This window comes from Tachypleus tridentatus, chromosome 6, assembly GCF_004210375.1.
Source record: "Tachypleus tridentatus isolate NWPU-2018 chromosome 6, ASM421037v1, whole genome shotgun sequence".
NCBI lineage: Eukaryota > Metazoa > Arthropoda > Merostomata > Xiphosura > Limulidae > Tachypleus > Tachypleus tridentatus.
In genome coordinates, this window is record NC_134830.1 from 20,142,150 (window position 1) to 20,165,261 (window position 23,112).

The 23,112-nt window shown below is 34.0% G+C and overlaps 1 protein-coding gene across 1 annotated transcript in view; it reads left to right on the plus strand.

The window, feature by feature from the left end:
- Positions 1-23,112, plus strand: part of LOC143252058 (acyl-CoA-binding domain-containing protein 6-like) — a 38,095-nt gene that overhangs the window by 8,267 nt on the left and 6,716 nt on the right. Inside the window, exons 3-7 of the mRNA XM_076503644.1 lie at positions 7,022-7,118; positions 7,482-7,544; positions 20,532-20,651; positions 21,000-21,089; positions 22,866-22,896. Coding sequence (XP_076359759.1) covers positions 7,022-7,118; positions 7,482-7,544; positions 20,532-20,651; positions 21,000-21,089; positions 22,866-22,896 — 401 coding nt within the window. The remainder of the gene's footprint in view (positions 1-7,021; positions 7,119-7,481; positions 7,545-20,531; positions 20,652-20,999; positions 21,090-22,865; positions 22,897-23,112) is intronic.

Consider the following 23,112-nt stretch of genomic DNA (forward strand, 5'->3'; position numbering starts at 1 on the left):
GGTAAGATTTCCCTTTAGTAAATCTATGTTGGTTTTCTTTTATACCATATTTTACTACATTATTAACCAAAGCTTTTCTCACACTAAAATCTTTACCCCTGCAGAAATAAGACTCATAATTTACAGGGTAACTCTTATCACTTCTCCATTTAACATTAGCAACTTTCCAATCATCAGGTGCCTGCTTGCCGTCTTTTGAACTATCAAAAATGACAGTGATGTTTAGTGGTATTCTTAGTATTTTGTTAATTATAATATTTGTAATATTTTTCTTTATTTATATATGCATAATGCCAGCTCAAACCCTATTAAAGTTAACAGATTAATACTATTTGCAGTGGTACAAATGACTGACACTGGGTTTGTGGCAGTGGCACTAAGGTTTTTTGTCACAGTGACTATTGTAAGTAACCATACTTAAATTAAAATGTCATTCTGTTTAAATAAGTTGGTATTTTATCATTAGCCAGTAATATTATTTGAAATGCGGTCTTGTCATATGGTAATAAATAAATAAATATATATAAAGAGAGAGAGAGAGCAGAAGACTGATATGTGCCAGATATTTGAGAACATAGAAAATAGATATTGCTAAATATTGAGTTGGGATTATTGTGAATTATAATTAGTTGGATAATTTGTAAGTGTTGTGTTATTGAACATATTTTACAATTAATTTCCAAAGTCAGGTATTTTGTAAGTTTTTGTGTTAGAGTTTTATATTGTTGAAGTTTTATCAAGATTATGTTGTAATTAGAAGCTTTGAAACCATGTCAAGGTTATAAAATTAAAATTCAGTTTTTTGAAGTTTAGATGTGATTTTGTAAAATAATGGTCCTGTCATTTTCAGATTGTACATGTTTTCTGTTTTACTTATCAAAACTCGAATAAATACTGTTTTGTTTTCCAGAATCTCAGTATTAGCAGTTTGATTATACTTGTAGTATAAAGGACACATTGTACTGTGAGGCTTGCATATCTGATCATTGTCCTCTTTTTAAAACCCTGGTGAAATATTATCTGGTCCTGATATGTTATGCATGTTTAATTTCTTTGTCTTTTTACTTGCCACCAAGAGATTAATATCTACTTTATTTAGAGCAATTACAGTATTTCCCACAAAATCCTCAGGGTCAGGAATATTGTTTGGAATTGTAAACTTTCAATTTCGAAACCCAAATATTCAAAGTAAGTTATGCTACGTTGCCCACCTTTCACCATGCACGACACTTTATGTGCAGAGTTCACATACTCATTCTATACAAACAAAAACTTTACTACTATTTTTGAAATAGCAAAGTTATTCATTGTTTCAACAATCCTCCTGCCACTGATTGTGGTATGAACAATTTTAGAGTTTCATGACCCATTCAAAGCTTTGCTTTTCCTCAACATAATTACCTTACTAACTTGCAAGTCAGTAATGCAAAACTTTAGTGTTTTATCCATTTTTAGGATTATATCCCAAGTCTTTAACTTCTCACTCTAGTTAATACAATATATAAAACAGTTTACAATATAGCATGTTACTTATTATAACTTATCTCAAACAAATCTCCAATTTATTATGCTATATATTACAATTTCAAATAGCCTGAAACTGAGTTAACTTGTAATTCAGATTTAGAAATTAATTGTCATTATGTTTCAAATTTATGATAATTGTCAGCAAAATATATATACACGCAATTTTCTTTCTTAACACAAGTATATTATAATTTACCATACAACGATACAATTTATAATAACGATTATTACAAATAATGATTTATATACAACAGTTTTACAAACTTTCCAACAATATTGAGTCTTCTATCTTGTATGGAACTTAATATTTTATTGACGGTTCACAATAACCGAATGAATTTTGAGATGATATCTCAAACATAAACAATGAAGAGAAAGGTACTTTTGTGAATAGCTAGGCACAGCCAGGTGGTTAAGGCACTCGACTCGTAATCTGAGAGTAGCAGGTTTGAATCCCTGTCACACCAAACATGCTCGCCCTTCAGCAAGGCATTATAATGTGACAGTCGATCCCATTATTCATTGGTAAAAGAGTAACCCAAAAGTTGGCAGTGGATAGTGATGACTAGCTGCCTTCCTGCTTGTCTTGCACTGAAAAATTAGGGATGGCTAACACAAATAGCCCTTGTGTAGCTTTGCACAAAATTCAAAACAAACCAAACCAAATTTTTGTGAATTTCTTAAACTGAGAATGAGGATTCATCACAAGCACCACAGATAGATGTATGAAAGCTAAAAAATAATAAACATATTTAGATCAACAATATGTCACGATATTGTTCTTATATTACAATATTTTATATTATTAGGGTTTGAAATTACTAATGAAATTTAAATTATTCAGCATTTATTGATTTGTATAATCAAAAAATTTCTTAAGCCTAAAATACTACCTTAAAATTCATACGATTATCTAAAGTCACATTTAGAGTAAAGGATATTGTGTAACATAACATTTTGATTTGGAGATATAAATTTTAAATATCATATTGTAAATGTATAAATTAATGTATTTACATGTAGAATAATTACTTAACTTTTCACAAGCTTTAATGAATATGTATAATTTATTACATTTAGGTAATGAAAATAGCAGTACTTTCTTTATATTTTTGATAAAGCTTTGTAAAAACAGAGAAAACAATGAAGCTAATACAGGTAGCATTTTCTGATGTTATAATTTTTCAACTGAAAACAAATGAAGCATGACTGAATGCAACCAATAATTTTAAAACCAGATTTTTGAAAAGCAGAAGTTATGTTTCTGTTTCTCACATTTTCAACGTGTTTGTTTTAGATTTATTGTTAACTTCTAATAAAAAAATCATTGATAGATTGTAGGTTAGGAAATATATGGGTGCAGGTGATCATTGCTCAGTCAGATCTCATGTTTTGCTGCATATGGAGATAAGGAATAGCAAGATATCAAAAAAATAAATTGTGAAAAGATGAGAGAGCAGTTAAATGCTGTGGATTGGGTGACTGAATTAGTTGGAGATTCTGACCAAATGTGAAAAAAAAATGTTTAAATAATTTTTTTAAATGTTCAAGATAGAAATGTTCCTTATAGACAGAATAAAAATCCAGGTTGGCTAGCAAAGGATATAAAAGATAAAATTCAAGAAAAGCATTATAACTATAAGAAATTTAAATTTACTGCAATGATGGAAGATTTAGAGGACTACAAAAGATCAAGAGAATTGGTTAGATGGGAAATAATGAAATCAAAGAGCTGTATGAGAAGAGATTGGCTGAAGATGTAAGAATAAATATGAAATATTTTGTGAAATGCATTAACATAAGCAAAATGTTTGAATGGGAGTAGGGCTTTTGAAGGATGACACTGGAAGGCTAATATCTGATGATTATGGGATGACTGGGTTATTACTCTCTGCCTTTAGATTTTGGCAAGAAAGATTTAAGTAATATTCCTTAACCTGAAAAGTTCTTAAATCGAAACAAGGTTGAACAAAGTGATTAAGTGGTCATGTTAATTATAATTAATTAATTCTTAAGAAAAAATTTAAAAGTTTAAATAGTGATAAAGCAACTGTGTCAAAGAATATTTACCCAAGGATTTTGAAAGAGCTTAAGGATTTGGAAAATTAAACCACTTGCTGTTATTTTTTCTAAGTCCACAAATAGTGGACAGTGCTATAAGATTAAAAATTGACCAGTGTTTCTTTTTTAAAGAGAGGTAATAAAATTTATCCTAGTAATTTTTGGCCTATTAGTTTTACATCAGTGGTGGGAAAGGTTTCTGAAAGTCTGGTAAAATATATTTAACAAAGTCATTTAAAAAAGTTTAAAACTCTGTTATATATTCACTAGTGTTTTACTAGGGAAAAATCTTTCTCTTACTAATCTTTTGACATTCTTTGATGAGCTTACTACTTACAGAGATTAGGGTTCAGGTCCAGATGTAGTTTATCTATATTTTCAGGAAGCATTTGAAAAGGTGCCACATAAAATATATGGGAGATGGTATGTCTCATTGGGTAGAGAATTGGCTAGATGATACTAATCAGAGGGTTCTGTTATAAAGTTATTTTGGTGAAGCTGGTTTAATGTTATGAGATGGAACAACTTCAGAGATCAGTGATAGAACCTTTGCTTTTCTTGATTTACATTAGTGATATAGAGAAAAGAATAGTTAACAGATTATTTAAATTTGCTGATAAAATTGAAGTTTTAGGTGTTATTTTCTGTTAGGAAGATGCTACTGCCATAGAAAATGATTTGGATTATTTGGTGATTTGGCAGCTAAACGACAGATGGTTTTTAAGTACAATAAATGCAAGATAATGCATGTGGGATATCATAATTTAAATTATGAGTATACTTTTGATGGGAATAACTTTAACAGTGTTATGGAAAGAAAAAAAAAGTGTTTGTGTTCTGGTTGGTCAGTTTCTTAAGTCATCCTAGCAGTGTTTAGTTGCTTGTGGCATGGTAAGTAGGTTTTTAGGTCTTATTTATAAGAACATTGATTAAAAGTCCAGTAATTTTGTAATGTCATTGTATTGGTCATTATTTAAGCCACATTTTGAGTATTGTGTTTGGTTGTGGGATCCTTAACTAAGAAAGGACACTATCTTGGTGGAAATGGTTTAGATAAGGGCTACTATAAATACAGCTACAATGGAAATGTTATCATATGAAGATAGGTTAAATTCTCTGAACTTGTCTTCTTTTGAAAAAAGAATAATTAGAGGATATCTGGTTGAGGTGTTTGAGATTGTTAAGGGAACTGATAGTGTGGAAGCATCATATTTAGTTTGTATTTAATGGTGAGAATGGTACAACTAAGGACACAAATGTAAATTTTGGTAGAGAAGAAGTCATTTTCGACTAAAACAGCTGTGTTTTCTAACAGGTGGTTTTATCTCTGGCATAGGTTACCTTCACATATGGTAGATATTATTAATTTAAAAGATTTTAAAGAAAAGCTTCAAATATATACTCTTCAAAACAAGAAACCGCAAAAGATTTTTTTTTGCTATTTTAAAAATAAATATATGTAATAACGTTACAAGCTCAGAGTATGTGATGTTACACGTGTTAAGGCACTGATTGTCAGACCAAAATGACAATAAAAGTTGTGCACTTTAAAAACGAAGGAAAACATCGGATTTTTCGCCAAAACGCATGTGTGTCCAATAAATTTGTTTGAGAGATCTGCATGTTCTGCAAGTGCAACATGTGCAAAATCCCTATAAAAGTGACGGGTTCTCGGTTTCCATAGCTCAGTGTTAAGCCACCGACACGCAATACAGTTACGCCAAGACTGACTGAAGCACAACGCAACAACACCATTGGTCGCTTGGAAGCAGGCGAATCTCGATCAGATGTTGCTAGAGCTGTGAATGTCCAGCCAAGCACCATTACAAGGCTATGGAATCGTCACCAACAACATGGATCAACTCGTGACCGTCCACGATCTGGCAGACCTCGTGTGACCACACCCGCACAAGATTGCAACATCCGGTTACATCAACTTCGGGATAGGACCACCACTGCGACGTCTACTGGCTCAACCATACCAGGGCTGCGTAGGATTTCCGATCAGACTGTACGCAACCATCGACGAGATTCTTAGACCCCATGTGCAACCCATCATGGTGAACGTCAACGACGTTTTTTCAACATGACAACGCCCGTCCTCACACAGCCCGATTCACCACTGTCTTCTTGAGACCCCACGACATCAATGTTCTTCCCTGGCCCTCCAGATCACCAGATTTAAGCCCCATCGAACATCTTTGGGGCGAGTTGGACCGACGTCTGCGACAGCGACAACCTCAACTGCAGACTCTACCTCAGCTTGCAGCAGCTTTGCAGGCTGAGTGGACAGCTATTCCACAGGATGTGATTCGTCATCTCATCGCTTCCATGAGCAGGAGATGCCAAGCAGTTATTGATGCTCACGGAGGGCATACTCGTTATTGACGTTGAGTGACGTTAAACTTCACCTAGTGAGCTTGGACTTCGCCTTTGCAGACTTTGGATGTTCAGCAGTGAATGTGCAGAGTTTCACACATGACATACAGAACTACCCGGAATAAACTTGTTAACAATTTGTCTCATATTTTGCCTTTTGCGTTTCTTTTTTTGAAGAGTATATTTGAATGGTAAGGACTTTCTTTGAGATTTATTTTTTCTAATTTGGTTAGGGTTTAGTTTAAGTTGGTGGATAAGGCCAGCCTAGATGAACCAAAAGGTCCCTTGCTGACCTTTAATATTATATTATAGTAGTCTGGTATGTTGACATCTGGCAGAATAGTATCAAAGATCTAAAAAATTCAGGTTTTACAAATGTTATTTAAAGTAACTTCATTAATGCACAGCAAACATAATACAAACACACAAAAATGCAAATGAACAACAAGGTATCTGAGTAAATGTTTTGTTCATTTGCATATTTATGTGTTTGTATTATATTTGGAAACATCCAGAAGTGCCTACATAAGACAAGTACAGAGTAAGAGAGAGAAATAAGGCTAGAATCATGTAGTTACTTCATTTTTATATCAGTTTTTTGTATTACAATAAAGTATGTTAGTTATTATTTCAAGTATGCATATGTAAAAGAGGTAGTTCCCAATTTATACCCCACCTCAGGAGGAGGTGATACAGAAATAATGCCAAGCAAGTGTTGATTTACAGCTTTCATATATTTTTATTACAATGAATTTTCACAACATGAAGAACACCTGCACAAAGTAGTTTACAGTGCTAAAATTATGGGTTTGATTCCACTTTGTGGACTTGGCATGTAGCCCAATGTAGCTTTGCTATAAGAAAAACACACACACTTGAATAAAGGTACATTTACATTGTATTACTAATTATGAAAGAACTGAAAAAACTTGATCACAGGAATACATATAGGTGATATTTTTATCTTTCTTATGAAAATTAAATACTGTATTACGGTCCATGGAATTAGATTTGGCACTATTATCAATAATTATTTAAGTTTTAATAATTTTAGGGAAGCTTGGAAGATGCTAGGTGCTATGACAAAATCACAAGCCATGGAACAGTATATTCAGACCCTGAAACAGTTAAAACCAGAGTGGGACTTAAAGGTGATCAAAATATACTTTATAGTAACACTGTGTTGAAATCTTAAAACAGCTATTATATTTCAATGGTAATTACAAGAAAGTTTCTCATTTTTACCTTATAAATTAAACTTTTTTTAAACAGATTTCATTAGGACTACAAAGTATGTTACATTTATAGCCTACTGATTTTCTTTATACATTTTGATCCATAATATTAAAGATAATTAGAAAGATTAAATAATTGTATTGAAGCTTATAAATTAAAATCAGTTAATAGGTATATAAAAGATTAAGATCTAAAGTACTTAAAAGTAGATAATTTGAATTTTATATATAAAAATAATTAATGAAGGTAATTTTCATTTGTTTTTTTATTTTTGACAGAATCCAGAAAATAAGTTTGTTAAGAAAAGTTTTGGGCCAGCAGTTAGTACAATGGTGAATGATGTAAGTATTTGGACTTGTATACAGAATGATGCAAAAGTGTTACGACAAAGTCAAAAATCAGATTTCAGGTTACTTTCAAAAAACAATGGAAGGTAAATAACAAGTGAAACATCAAAGTTTTATTAACCTTCATATTTAGTATGACAGAAACACAGTGGAACTGCTTGAGTTCAATAAATAGTTAATATTTTGTGTTTTCCTTTTTGTTTTAATAACTGCAGATAGTCTTAGACATTGTGGTAACATATTTAATCAAAGTGTCCTTTGGGATTTTAATTCTCCAAACCATCACATTACCTGCTTGCTCCATGCTTCATGGTAGGTGCTGTGCATTAAGGTAAGTTTCTTTCACTTTTCTTCCACTGGATGTACTTACCTACACTTTGAATCAGATATTTCCAACTTGGACTTATTCATCCATAACACCCTTTTCCAATCATCAACTGTCCAGTTTTTAGCAAATTTTAGCCTCTTGACAAAATTTGGAGATCTAAGTAAAATTTTTTGAACTGCTGTGTAGCCAGATGTTCCATTTTCATTGAGTCTTCTTCATATTGTAGATCTGGACACTTTTCTGTCATTTGGTACATGGTGGTTTATCTCATTCTTGAGATCAGTATCAGTCTTCTATATGTCCTGAAGGCTGATAAACAAAGATACTTAACATCAGTATCATTTAATCATTTAGTTTAGGTGTTCTGTTTCTTTCTTTCTTATTTTCAGATTTACCTGTCTTTGTCTCACAGTATAGGGTGTACTTGATAGTATTTGGAGAACATTTCAAGTGTGCAGCAATTTGTCAGAGTGTCCAAGCATCATGTAAAGCTTGTTTGTGAACTCCCTTCTCTAGTGACAATTCCCTAAGCTTTTTGGGCTGTGGCATAACAGCATAATTTAATATAAAGTGTTAAACACTTTTCATCAAGGTTTATTTTGGAGTGCTATTAAATTTATTTCTTCTAGCACATACTGGTAACATATGCTAGCTTCTTTCTGTATATAGTTAAGATATTGTTTAGGGTACTGTGGCAGTTATTTAAGACCCTAAATTTGATCAGTATGCTCATTCAGACAAAATACTTATGATATGTCCTTGGTAAGTATATGTGAATTCTAAAGAATGATAATTATTCTCATCGTGGCTCATTCAGTTGTCAATAGGGATCAGTGAGGCATTACCATAGTGTCGAAACTTACATTCTGGAAGAATTTGCCCCATAAAAATGGAAATAATGACAGAATATTCTCATGCCCTAATACTTTTTGCACTGTACTGTATGGAGACACTGAATTCTCTTTCACATGATATATACAGCACCACTTCTTCATACACAGAATCATTTATTTCCAAATTCAACCATGAATGCTATGTAGACCTCTCCAGTTGATTTTTGAGAGTGAGTCTATTCATTGTGTCAATAAACAAAATGCACATCAGTAAAAATATGATTATAAAACAATATAGATATGATGTATAACATTTGCTCACTTAACTTAGAGGAACAACCACTTTAAAATGTAAGTACACTGCCAAAAAAACTCAGTATTTTTTGGAAATAAAGTAAACAAAGAAATACTGAAAATTAGTATTATCAACTACTTGCAGTGTGTTTGAAGATGCAAATGATATTTATTGCCACACACTGGTTTATCCAGATGAAACTAGATTCACTTTTAAGTTATATCAGATACAGTCTTTCTACTCAGGCAACAGATGATATTTGCAAAATAGGTGGAATAATGGAGCATTGAAAGTACCATTAAATACTGATTTGTCATGATGTACCCAGTGGTTTGTGTATTATTACTAAAGGATTCTACTACCAAGTAGATAAAGACTCCAAACTCTCATCCACCTTATGTGAAAATTATTTTAGGTTAGAAAGAAGCTGCTGGGAGCCATTCAAATGATGCAATGGCCTCTGTAGAGCCACAGTCTCAACCCAATTGAGAAGATCTGGGATTTCACAGATCAAAAACTTGGCAAATCAAAGTTACTTTCAAAAACACTTTATGGAAATGTATTTAGAGACATTGGAGTAAAATTCCACAGGATACTTTGATTAAATATGTTACCACAATAACTAAAAGATTGTCTGCAGTTATTAAAGCAAAATGGGGACTCACAAAATATTAACTGTTTGCTGAAGTCAAGCACCTTCACTGAGCTTCTATTGTACTAAATATGAACATGAATAAAATGTTGATCTTAGGAATATACATAGAACTTGGTCAGTTCCTTCTTTTCTGAAAACGTTTTGATTTTGTAAAATAGTACTTTGAAAACAGCCATGACAGTTTTAACAGTTATGAAGAACATGTTAGTGAGATAATGAATGATTATAAATTGACTAGTGATAATAATAAAGTCATTTATAATGTTATACATAAAATATTTGGTACTTTTTATGTTATTTTAAATTAGCATAGTCTTTGATATTCATATATATCTAACTGTTCGATGTACAGTAGTGGGAAATATTACTCCATTTATGTCAAAAAGTCATGTTAAAGGTTTTGTTGTTCATATTTTGATGTCCTATGAGAAAATAATGAAGTTTAATATTAATTGTGACTCCTTACTGTTTATCATGCAAGTAACACTATGTTGTTGTTGTTGGCTGTTAATATACATACAATCAAAATGAATGAATGCTGCACAGATAACCTGAAAATAATTTGTGAAAGATTTTTATAGTCATTAATATTATTTTATTATATTCTATAAAATCCTATCTTTTCAGTTTAAGGTTCGAATAAACAACTATCAAATGTCTATTATATGTATCCTAATCAGCTTATAAACACACTGCTGATAGCCTAAACATTTTGCTAAGGGTTTCAGTTGTTTTTCAAGTTTTTAGGCTTAAATAAATATGTAATTCCTTTTTTTGTCACAAAATGTAAAATCACGTTGATTTGGTAAAACAGTTTATATTCCACTGTTGATAGTAAGTATTGAAAGGAATTATCAGTGAAACATTTGTTATGAAATTTATTTAAATAGAGAAATATTTAACATAACATTAATCTATAAGAATGTATTAAATGTTATTTTTTAATGCAACTTTATTGCATGGGGAGATTGCAGAATAATGTCTTAAGATGAATATCTTGGTATCAAGCTCTACATCTTAAAACATTATATTTATTTTCACCATGAAACTTTTATCCAATTTAGAAATCCTACACTATCACATAAATAATTAGTATAGAGCCATATTATTTTAATGATGCAATTTTCTATTTAATCTCTCTTTTCTTATGAACTTTCATCAGTCTTAAAGTGAACAATACTTGTATTGGTGAAATGTAATATTGTATCTTGTCTCATTACATCTACTTTGTTGTACCTTACTGTTATGAGTATTTGTGCTTAATACTAGTACTAGTATGGCTAGTTGAGCTATACTCTTTCATTTATTACACCAGTCTTATGAAAGAGAAACTTAATCTTTAACCAGCTAGTGAAGCATTGTCAGGTGTATACTACTGTCGTTGGGTTTTATGTTTCATATGACACCTTGTCAAGTTGCATGTATTAAAATTCACTAAGTTATAGCTGAAAAACTATTCATATCAATCATTTACAAGATACTAAATGATCTGAGCTACAAAATATTCCATTAATGGATCCAACATATGATATCATAATAACAGTAATAATTCTACTCTCATCTTTCCACTGCTGTTTATAAGGCTTCATGTTTAGCATAGTTCTCCAGACTGAGTTCCAACAATCAGTGTTTATTTATTTTAAAAACTTTAGGCATTTCTATACAATACTAAAATACTTAGTTGTTTGTTAATGTTTATTATTGTTAATATTTATATTGTAACCCTGTTTACAAAAAGTCAGAATGTTTTATTAGTAAATATATAGGAATGTTTTCAATTCTGTAACATTTACTTAATCAACAATGTAAACCGGATTTTACGTGAATCCCATCTGCTTAAGTGGGAGTTAAAAGTGTGCAACCCACAACTTTACACAGAGAGCCATTCAATGTGATATTATGTTTTTGATGTTAGTTTTCAATTATTTATTTTTTACCTTACATTGCTAATTTATCAAAAGTTTATCATAAAGTAAATAATAAACTAAATGAAATGTTTGTCACATCTTACGTAGATACGTATATTGAATTCACAATTACAGTTAGGATTCATATTCTTGTATGGGGTTAATCTAATGGACTGACTCTGTGTGCATTTTGACATAACTGTACCAAAAATGGGTGTATTTTGAATGCTTGTTTTATTGATAAAATTATCTTGTACCTTAAAAGTAATGTGCTTTGTTGTAGGCTATTTTGCTATTCATCTGTTCTGTAGAGTATCAGAAAAATTTATTCTATTATTTTGAACAATATTTCAGATACATGTTCATGATATTAATATGTCCTATGTGAGTTATCATAACTTCAGACAGATCTAAGTATAAGAAACATAGTTGATTGTGTAATTGTCCAGTTAATTTATTAATTAATAAAATTTGGCATTTAGTAAAAGTGAAAACAAACTAGAATAGAGATGGTTACCCAGTGAGAAAACAGTTGTTGGAGGACAACAAGCTTATGAAGTGGTATTATTTCAGTTTTGAAACAATTATTACTTTTGTACTTTATGTACCTCTTCTGTATTGTTTAGTTAAGCTGTCTGTTGTGATTGTTTATTCGATATACCAGTTTACTTTCTGTTAGAATTGTACATTGTTATCACAGTTGGGGAATGAAATAACTTTGAAAAGTTTCATTTTCTTAATTTTTACATTAATATGCTAATTGTCCCAAAGGTATCAAACAAACCAACATTAATGGAAGAATGTATTATTATATTAGTACTATTAGGCCTGTGCAAAGGCATTGCAATGTTACTATTTGGCCTGATGCAACCCTCATTGATTAATTGTACTTTCACCAACTGTAAAACCATATCTGTCAACATTGATATTATAATTGAAATCCACAATGGCTGCCCAAATATCAGTCATATCTTTGAAAGTCAGGAGTAACTTATTTTTCATGCTGTCCATGCATGGACAATTTTATCAATTACTTTTGAATGAATAATTATAAAATTTGGTTATAAAGTTTCATCATATTTTGATACAGTGCCATATTTGGGAAATGTCATGAGATAGAAAGCAGACTAAATTTCAGAAAACATAGACCTAAATTTACTAAGATTTACTATATTTACTTATAAGTTTAAAAAAATCACAATTAACCTTTTTTATTATTTTTTTGTAAGTTGGTAAATTATCATCTAATGTAATTTAGTTTATAAATCAAACAATACTCTATCAGTTAATTTTTTGTGAAAGGTTTACATATGACACTGGATAAGTTATATATCTTAGATGTATACACAATTATTTTATACCTGTATGGATTGTCTGTTTACCCCTAAACTTTTGCCCCTCAGTGTGGATTCCTGTTCGTGGTGAGGGGACCTCCCAGGGAAGGTTCTGTTCTTTCAGTTTACCTCCTCTGGGATCTAAACATCCACCCACGTGTTTGCCTTGTGTGCCAACCCGTGAAGGGGAGAAGAGGATCCTGGTGGTTGAGGGGTCCAACCCTAACAAACCACTTTGGCCTTGAATTCCTGTAGATGGGCGGACTTTGGGTGGTTCCCCTTCGGTCAGTCGGCTGGTCCACTTGGGCTAGAGTCAACCAAGTACCAGTGTTGGAAGTTCTGAATGAGTGTTGTGGACATTGTGTCTGATGCTGGTGTTTGGGTATACTGGCGTTGCTGCATGGTCCTTGCATGACATTGTAGTGCGTCCTCTTGTAGGGCTCCATGGTGCGTGGGGTCAGTGGGTACCGAATTTTTCCTTTTTTCCTATGGATCCTCCAATAAAAATTTTAAATAAAATAGTGAAAAAACAGTCAATAGGTAAACGACCACGTCTTGAAGACTCTGAGCAGAAATCTTCAACATCTGTAACACCTGTACCCCATTTTCTTATATTACATTCTCTTTCAGAAAAACCTTTAGAGCAAATGTCCCCCTTTCTTATTCAGAAGGGACGAGAGGGACTTTCTGGCTCTCCAAAGTAAGTAAAGAAGCTTTGATCTGGAGACATATTGGTTGAAACATCCACATCCCAACACAGTGAACTCCTCTTGAATTCAAAGGCAATTGGGGATGTACCTATTGAGGTTACCCCTCATGCTACCTTGAGGAGTTATTGTTGAGAGGGACTTGAAGAACATCCCCGAGTCAGGGATTCTCCCTGGTCTCTCCACTCAAGGAATTTCTGCAGTGAGGCGCATCTCCACTTGCAAAGATGGAGTTACACTGCCGACAAATATCCTCGTTTTGACATTTACATCACCACGTGCACCTGCCACCATCAAGTCAGGTTATCTAATTTGCATGGTACGGCCGTACATTCCAAACCCTCTTGGATGTTTCCAATGTCAGAGGTTCGGCCACTCAAAGATGTCCTGTCATGGTTCCCTGACATGTGCTCGTTGTAGTGGCAAGGACCACAATGCCTATGAGTGTCACACGGACCCACATTGTGTCAACTGCAATGGTTCCCACCCTTCCTACTTTTGTTCTTGCCCAAAATGGTTGGAGGAAAAAAAGGTGCAGCATTTGAAAACGACCCATAACATGATTTATCCTGAGGCTCGGACATTGCTGTCCGCCACTCCATCTCAGACATATGCTGCTGCACTTCGTTCCACAACTACAGTAGGAGTGCAGACAGATCTCTCTGTACCTCCAAGAGAATTCTTTTCAAAACAAATGAAAAGCCTTTTGACCTCCATGGTTAAAAAGGTTGATGAATCGACTTCTACACCCATCTCTTTTCCTCCCATACAGTCCAACAAATCTCAAAATCCACATCCTTCGGTTTCAAATACAGCCATATCTTCTGATACATGATGCAAAACAATCATTCGGTCGCGTCCTCAGTCACTGGAATCCCCTTCCAACAACAAAGACTTGCCCAATTGACCCAGGGCAGGATCCATGGAGGTCAATATACCTCCTCCGAATAAGGACAGTAAGGAAAAAAGATGTGGTCGTAAACAGAAGGTTCTTCAGCCACATTGCCTGTACTTTCTCTGTACAGAAATGACAGGCTGTGTGATGGAAGAGTACATGGAGGGGTGGCACTATTGGTTAATTAGCATGTGCCCACCCTGACTTTGTCACTCAACACACCCTTGGAGGTCATAGCCATCCGTGTTTCCTTGGGTCATACCATCACTGTTTGTTTTCTCTACCTGTCCCTTGGAGAGACATATGATTAATCAGACCTTGATGCTCTCGTTGAACAGTTGCCGTCTCCATTTCTAATCTTGGGGACTTTAATGGACATCATCCCCTCTGGGAAATGCTGTTATTGATAGGAGGGGTCGCTCTGTAGAGCGTATGCTCTCTGATCACAATCTTTCTCTTTTCAATACTGGTTCTTCCACTTATTTTCATGCACCTAGTCAGTCCTTTACTGCTATTGATCTCCCAGTTTGCTTCCCTTCATTATTTTCCCATTTTTCATGGAGGGTTGACAATAATCCAGTAGGCAGTGATCATTTTCCTATACTTTTGAGAGAGACTGGCTGTGATCAATGCCACCTTACCCTTGTACCCCTGTGGAAGCTGGACCAGGCAGACTGGTCCACTTTCACTGCTCTTGCAGAACTTGATCCTACCATTGTGAATCAGTCATCAATAGACGACTGTGTGGCAGCGGTAACTGACTGTATTATACAAGCAGCTGCTCAGTATATTCTTAAAACCTCGACACGTTTTCCACGATATCCTCATTCGTGGTGGAATACTGCTTGGCACGGAAGGCTCAAAAACGGGCCTGGGATACTTTCCGTAGATATCTCACACTTACAAACCACATTGCATTCCAACGGGCCCGTGCACATGCTAGGTGGGTAAGACATCAAAGCCAGAAGGAACCTTGGATTAAGTTCACAACTAGCATATCTTCTACCACCAGTTCCAAGGTCATATGGGACAGGATTCGAAAGGTCAGTGGGCACTACAATTCTGTCTCCCTCTCCATCTTGCTCTCTGATGGCCAAGAGGTAGCTGATGTTCGGAGCATCGCCGATACTCTAGGTGAAAGCTTTTGCTGAGTATCTAGCACTTCTGCTTGTTCCTCCACTTTCTTGACCATCAAGACTCGGGCAGAGTGTTCACCTCTTTCCTTTCGAACTGACTGTCTTTTTGGCTATAATTGTCCATTTACACTGGTGGAACTGAAAATGGCCCTTCATCGGTCTGGCAGTACATCTGTTGGACCTGATGATGTACACTATGACATGCTACACTATCTCTCTCCTGCTTCTCTTGATATTCTTTTACTTGTTTTTAACCAGATCTGGCAGGAGAATGTTTTTCCTGATGTCTGGCACCAGGCTATTATCTTACCTTTCTCTAAACCTGGGAAAGATCCCAAGATTCCTTCATACTACCGTCCAATTGCTTTTACGAGCTGTCTCTGTAAGACCTTAGAGAGGATGGTTAATGCTCATCTTGTTTGGTTTCTCGAATCAAACAACCTCCTCTCACCCAACCACTATGGGTTCCGACGACAGCACTCCACCTCAGACCACCTAATTTGACTTGAAACATCAATCAGAGAAGCCTTTCTCAAATGCCAACATCTTGTTTCAATATTCTTTGACATTGAGAAGGCTTATGAAACAACATGGAGGTATGGCATTTTGCAAGACCTCCATGTATATGGGTTACGTGGCCATTTACCCATGTTTATTAAAAATGTTTTAATGGACATGAGATTCCAAGTTTGTGTGGGTTCAACACTTTCCCGTTCTTTTGTACAGGAACTTGGGGTCCCTCAGGGCTATGTTTTGAGTGTCACACTTTTCAGTATAAAGATAAATGCCATCACTGAACAACTCCCTCTCACTGTTGCAAACAGGCTCTATGTTGACAACGTTCACATCTCGTGTCAGTCTTCGAACGTGAGATATATTGAGCGGCAATTACAAACTGCCCTTAATTGTGTACTGAAGTGGACTACAGCAAACAGCTTTAATTTTTCTCTCTCTAAAACCGTTTGCATGCACTTTTGTCGCCAATGGGGTATCCACCCTGATCCTGAACTCCGTGTCGGTGAAGTTTCGCTGCCAGTGGTTTCTGAGACCAAGTTCTTGGGGCTTATCTTTGACCATAAGCTGACCTTTATACCACACTTAAAGCAGCTACGGGTCAAATGCACAAGAGCACTGAACATCCTCCGTGTCCTCTCTACTGCCTGTTGGGGAGCAGATCGATGTTCTAAGTTAAAGATATATGATGCTCTTATTCTTTCAAAACTCGACTATGGATCAGTGGTCTATGGCTCTGCCAGACCCTCGGTTTTAAAGATGCTGGACCCCATTCATTATCAAGGACTTCGACTCTGCACTGGGGCTTTCTGCACCTCCCCAGTTCAGAGCTTATATGTTGAATCTCACAAACCTTCTCTGCACCTTTGCCATTTGCAACTGTCTTTACTGTATTCTTTGAAACTTCACTCCTTACCAACGTATCCCACTTGGGGTTGTGTTTTCCTTCCTCAGTGGGCCTTACTTTTTTGAAACAGACGATCTGCTATTGCTCCTTTTGGCCTTCGCATCCAGGCGCAATTGGATGAATTGGGTCTGTCCTTGGAAAACATTGCAGAATCCACTGGTTAGCCCATCCCCCCATGGCTTATTACAGCCCCCAAATGTGACCTTTCTTTAAGTCATCTGAAAAAGGCAGATACTCCTGATTGGAAGTACCGTCTTTTATTTACTGAACATCTTTCGAACACCCTTTCTATTCCAATTTATATGGATGGTTAAAATCAGGTGACTCTGTGGGCTCTGCCATGGTTTGTTGCAGTTTGGTGGTTGCACGTAGAATACCCTCTACAGCTTCTGTGTTCACTGCTGAACTGTACACCATATCTCTTGCCCTGGACCATATTGAAGCTGAGCAGTACTCCGACTACACTACTTGTACTTGACTCCTTTAGTTCTCTGCTGGCCTTGGAATCACTTCACGTTGGTTCACACCCTGTTCTCACTGATATTCAAAACCGACTGGCCAATTTCTTATTAACGTCTACTTCTATCCAGTTTTTCTGGATACCAGGCCACGTTGGTATTCGCGGGAATGTGCTTGCAGACATGGCAGCTAAATCTATCTGCTCTGGCACTATCACCACTGTGCCTATTCCGTTCACGGACTATGGTCCTGTATTCAAGGCTCAGCTCCGTGCCAGCTGGCAGTCCACTTGGAGTGAGCAACGTGACAATAAGCTTTTTCAAATAAAACCCTATATTGGACTTTGGCCATCTAGCTTCCATAAGGTTCGGAAGGAGGAAGTTGTTCTAACTAGACTACGCATTGGTCACAGTTTTTTAACTCATCATTTTCTTTTATCTGGAACTGGTGCACCAATGTGTAGTTTGTGTAACACTCAAATCACTGTAAGCCCCATTTTACTTTCCTGCCAGCGTTACGACCCTCAACGACGGCACTATCTTAAACATGTTCTGTCCCAGGATTTGTCTGTAACATTGGACAGTGTTATTGGTGATGGTGACACTGTCCACCTTGATAAAGTTTTTAGTTTTTTAATGGCCATTAATCTTTTTAACCTCATTTAAATGTTTGTTATTTATTCATTACACCTTTTTAATTGTGGTTCCCTTTTCAGTCTCAATCTCTCTAGTTCAATTTGACATTGCAAAATGGCCAGAACATTAAATAACTCAACACCAGGACTGGAAAGGCCAACGTCAGGTGACTAACGCTGCTGTTTGAACTACTCGTTTGTCGTCCTGGCAAGTTGTTATTACACTTTTGCTGCATGTCATTTAACACTTTTATTACTTAACTTTTTAGTACTGGCCATATTGACACATAACCTGGAACCAGGACTGGAAAGGCCAACTTCAGGTGACTGATGGTGGATCTTGTACTTACCTGTTAGTCTTCCTGGTGGTTTATGATCATTACCATTTTGCTAGAGAAAGTCCTTTACAATTTCTCTTACTCTGCTTTCTTTCTTAACATTGTAGACTAGGTGTCAACATTGGTTTTATGCTTTTTCTGTTTTTCAATGATGTTTTGTTTTACCTTCATTCCCTTTTATGTATTTTACTACATTTAATTTATTTTTATCTTTTTTACTGGACATTTGGTGCAGATAGCCTCACTGCTTTGTGCAATAAAACACTGAATCAATCAATCAATCAACCTAAACTTTTGTGATGTATGTCTGTGTAGTATATTGGTAAGAGTACCATTTTAGTATATCATATCAGCTGAAGATAAATATTAGGTTATTAATTAGTTTGTGAGAATCTTTTATGGACTTATTAGCAATAGAAATAGACTTTGGAAGCATGTCATGGAACAGGTCAAATGGCTTTCATTAATCATAACTAAAAGAACACAGATAGAACATGCATACCTTGTCAGAAAAACCAACTAAAAAGATAAAATTCTTCAAGCAAAATTAAATTTTTGGAAATGGAATATTTTGATCCCTGATAGTGAGACAAAATAATTTATCCTGTGTTACATTGAGGTCTTAACTATGGTATCTATGGCCTTTAGTCATAAGTAAATCAGTTTGTTAAAATGAATTGGTCAGATGTTTTGCCAGTAGCCAATAAACTAAAATAAAATGGAAGAATGATAAAACAAATGCTCAAGTACATGAAAATTTTGATTGGATATTGTGTGAAATGTAGTAAGAACTTCTAATTGTTGCGAGTTAAAATTGATTTGAAAGTTTTAGAGTGTTGTAATATTAACTAGTTTCTGTGATAACTTACAATAATATTTTTTTGTATTCTTTTTTTCAAACTTTTTGTGTCATGAGTATCAAATTAGAAATTTGGAGTTCAGTTTCATTTGTTGTGAAAGTCGGGGCCTAATGTATTCTGTTTAAATTGTGAAATTTGTAATAAATACTCTTTTATTTTAAATCTTAGTATCAATATATTGGTTATTCTTAATGTAGAATTGAATATTAGTAACAAGCTAGCTGTCCAAATCATAAGGAAAACTTTCACTAGCTAGAAATAAACTTCTTTAGGACTACTGACTCAGATAAAAACTTGTTAAGTTGTATTAAGAGCTCATCACTTGATGTAAATGAAATCAATTTCAACTTTGTTCCTTATATAAGAAATAAAAAGATATGTTGTGGTTTGTCATAAATTCTCTAGTGAAATAATGAAAGTCTGTTATCTCACATAATTCACTCAGCAGTATGTGTGAATTCTTAGGCTAAACCAGATGTACAGGTTTCAGTATCCACTGTTTAGTAAAACTACACTCCAAGAAGTTCATACAGAAACATATGCATACTTGCTTTTGATCTCAGAATGAAGGTGGTACTGCAGAACCCTTACCTGTGAAATTGTCTTAGCTCATGGTTTTTGGCCTTGAAACATTCAGTCAACTCAGGTTTGGTTAAATACTTGCAGAAACTGCATAGAAAGTTACAAAATAATGCACAAGTATACTTTAATAAATATGTCTTATATTCTAGTTATGGAAGAATAAAATTCAACAGAAAGTAGACAGGTACATCAGTTGTTACTAGTGGTTTTCTCTTCACAAATCTAGTATTTTTTTTTTTTATTTTGACTATGGATAGCTTTTGTTGCAAAGTGGATGCATATTTATGTAAGTGTCTAGCTCAAAAGAGAGATTACTGGAAGTTGAGGGTTTTGTGTCACAATAGTGAAATAATATAATTCTTTCTAAACTAGCAGCTATATTGTGTTGCAAGTTAAAGTTTAGTATTATTGCATTTAATGTTTAAATGTCAAACGTGACTTGTAAAAGCTCCGAGTTATATCTTTTTCTTCTTTTGGGGATTTCATAACATCATTGAAAAATTTCATTAACATTTCATATACAACTGTAATATATTACAAAATGCTTTGGTATTCATGCAGCAACACAACTATTGTTCATTTCTCTTATCTTTCCTAGAGCAATGAACTTGATGACGATCAAAAAACAGCTTTTGACTGGGTCAAAGAAGGAAGTTGGGATAAGTTATATACATATGTGATTCAACCTGGTTTTAATATAAATGAACAGGATTTAGAAGTAAGTCAAATCATGCATGTTTATCTTGCAAAACTGTTCAATTTGTACCGTTATCATTATGGTTCTTAAACAGTACATTTTTATAATTGTTTTGGTATTGAGTAATAATAATTTTGTTTTTTACTCTATAAAACAAGGTATCTTAGATATTTTATAAACATTGAAGGTTAATACAAAACATAATAACAAAGCAGTCTACTGTTAATCAGTTGTAATCAAATCACGATATGAATAAGACTGATTGTTTTGCTTTATTGCTTCATAATGTCATGTATTAAGTTTTAGGATTAAAGAATCATCGCCTTTGTCAACTAGATCAGTTGGGTTTTAGCTCTATTCTTTTTTAAGGGAATGACACTCCTTCATTGGGCATGTGATAGAGGACACACTGTCATTGTGAACAATCTATTGCAGCATGGTTGTGATGTTAACTGCCAGGTAGAGTATTTTGTGAACAAGTTGGTCAACTAAGCAGGTTGTATATTCTGTATCTATTTTTATTTTAACTGTTTGGGTAAAGACATTTTGTAATTGGTAAGAAATGTTTTAAGTTTTCTGAACTCCTGAAGTTGGTTTGTAAATATAGAAAAACAAGAATATGCATTTGGATTTTACAACAGGAAAAATAACATTGTAAAACAAGTATAGTATTATACAAAGTGTAAGATGTGAACCTTTGAAATGTGGTTTCATTCCTTTTTTCTGCAATATTCTATTTTAATTTTGTAAGTAAAATAGGTCAAAGTTTACCCAGACTTTGCTATGAAGAAATATAATATCACCAAATTGTGTACAATTTTAAATTGCCTCGTAAAACGTTTGGCAATTGTTTTAGGATCAAATTTGGGACACTTATGTGGTCAATTCATTTAGTATTGAGAAAGTATAGTCCAGACTATTGGACAGTTATTACTTCTTTAACATGCACCTTTATCTTAAACACAAACTTAAAGTTTTTTAATGTTTGAGGTAGATTTAACAATGAAAAACATTAATGTTTCAACAGAATTATTGTTTTTCTTGTATATAAAAAATAATTACATAAATTAATGTTGCATGTCTGGATCAGCTAAATTTTGTCAGAAACATAACTGGAAAATTAACAGTCAGTCAGTTTGTATTTGTGTTTGTAGTTATATTGTTTGATAAAACAAAAAGTGGTGACTTGAAATTGAAACTTTTTACGCACACACTGAAAACACAGTACAGTGTAAACAGAGTCTGGTGAGTTTGGTGTGGCATAGTGGTGAATGTTATTAGCTGCAGTTTGTAGAATCTGAGGTTTAAAATGTGATTCCATTTAACATGCTTGAAGTTTTCAGCTGTGGGTATGCTATAAAACTAAGAGACAAACTTATTCAAGTAACCATGTAGGTTACTTTTATTTGTTCCTGTATAAATTCTTTGTAGTAGTGGGTTTTGCTGAGCGACTGCCTTTATTTTGGTCAGTACTTAAGAATTAGGGATAGTTATATCTATTAAGATGACCTGCAGAAGGTGCCATTTAAGTTGAAGATTTTAATTCTATAGCGTTAAGAGTTTGTTTAGAATGCAGTAACTTAGCTGGAATATACAGCATATATATTAACTAATACAGATATTTTGATGTGAAAAAAAACTGGTATTTATTTAATCAAATAATCAAATCAACATAAAAAATGCATTGTTAAGAATATCATACTAAACAAAACATAAAAACCTGACAGTCAGTGTTTTAACACACATAACTGTGTGTTATGTTGTTCATAGTAGGTCTTGATTAAGTTTAGGTCCATTCATGAACTATTTTCACTTCAAGAAGTGAGACTTTAAAGATTGAGAATTGGAACAGTTGAAAAAATCAAGATAAATAATTTGTTTTGTCTAAAGTTCGAGGTTGAGATTGTACAGGGTGGCCCGTAAGTCCCTACCCATCCATATATTTTGTGTATCTGTGTGCTGTCCCTCATTCTCACTGCATAGTATTATATGATGCCATGTTATGTGAGACATTTTCCTCTACATGGCAGGTGTTATTGTTCCAAATGCCACAGTAACAGATGCCTTCAACTCATCATTAGTATTATAACATTGTATACAATAACATATGGATTGGTAGGGACTTACGGGCCACCCTGTATATGTATATCTTATTTTCTATTAAACTAATTGTTACCACGTATTATTATCTGTTATGATTTATTCTTGCATTAAATGTAAATGTATTGTTTGTAGGATGAATATGGACAGACACCATTACATTATGGTAAGTTTTATTTAGACTTTTAATTATTAAACTATTTGTAAAAACTTGATCAAAATAAACTCAACTGTGTATGTAAATATTGCTACAAAAATAATTTACATATAAATTAAGGTTTTAGGGATTAATAGAAATTCATAAATTATTGTTTATATTTGGTATACAGGGTGTCTCAAATGTCTTGACCTACAGAGAAAATAGTTATTATATCAATAAACA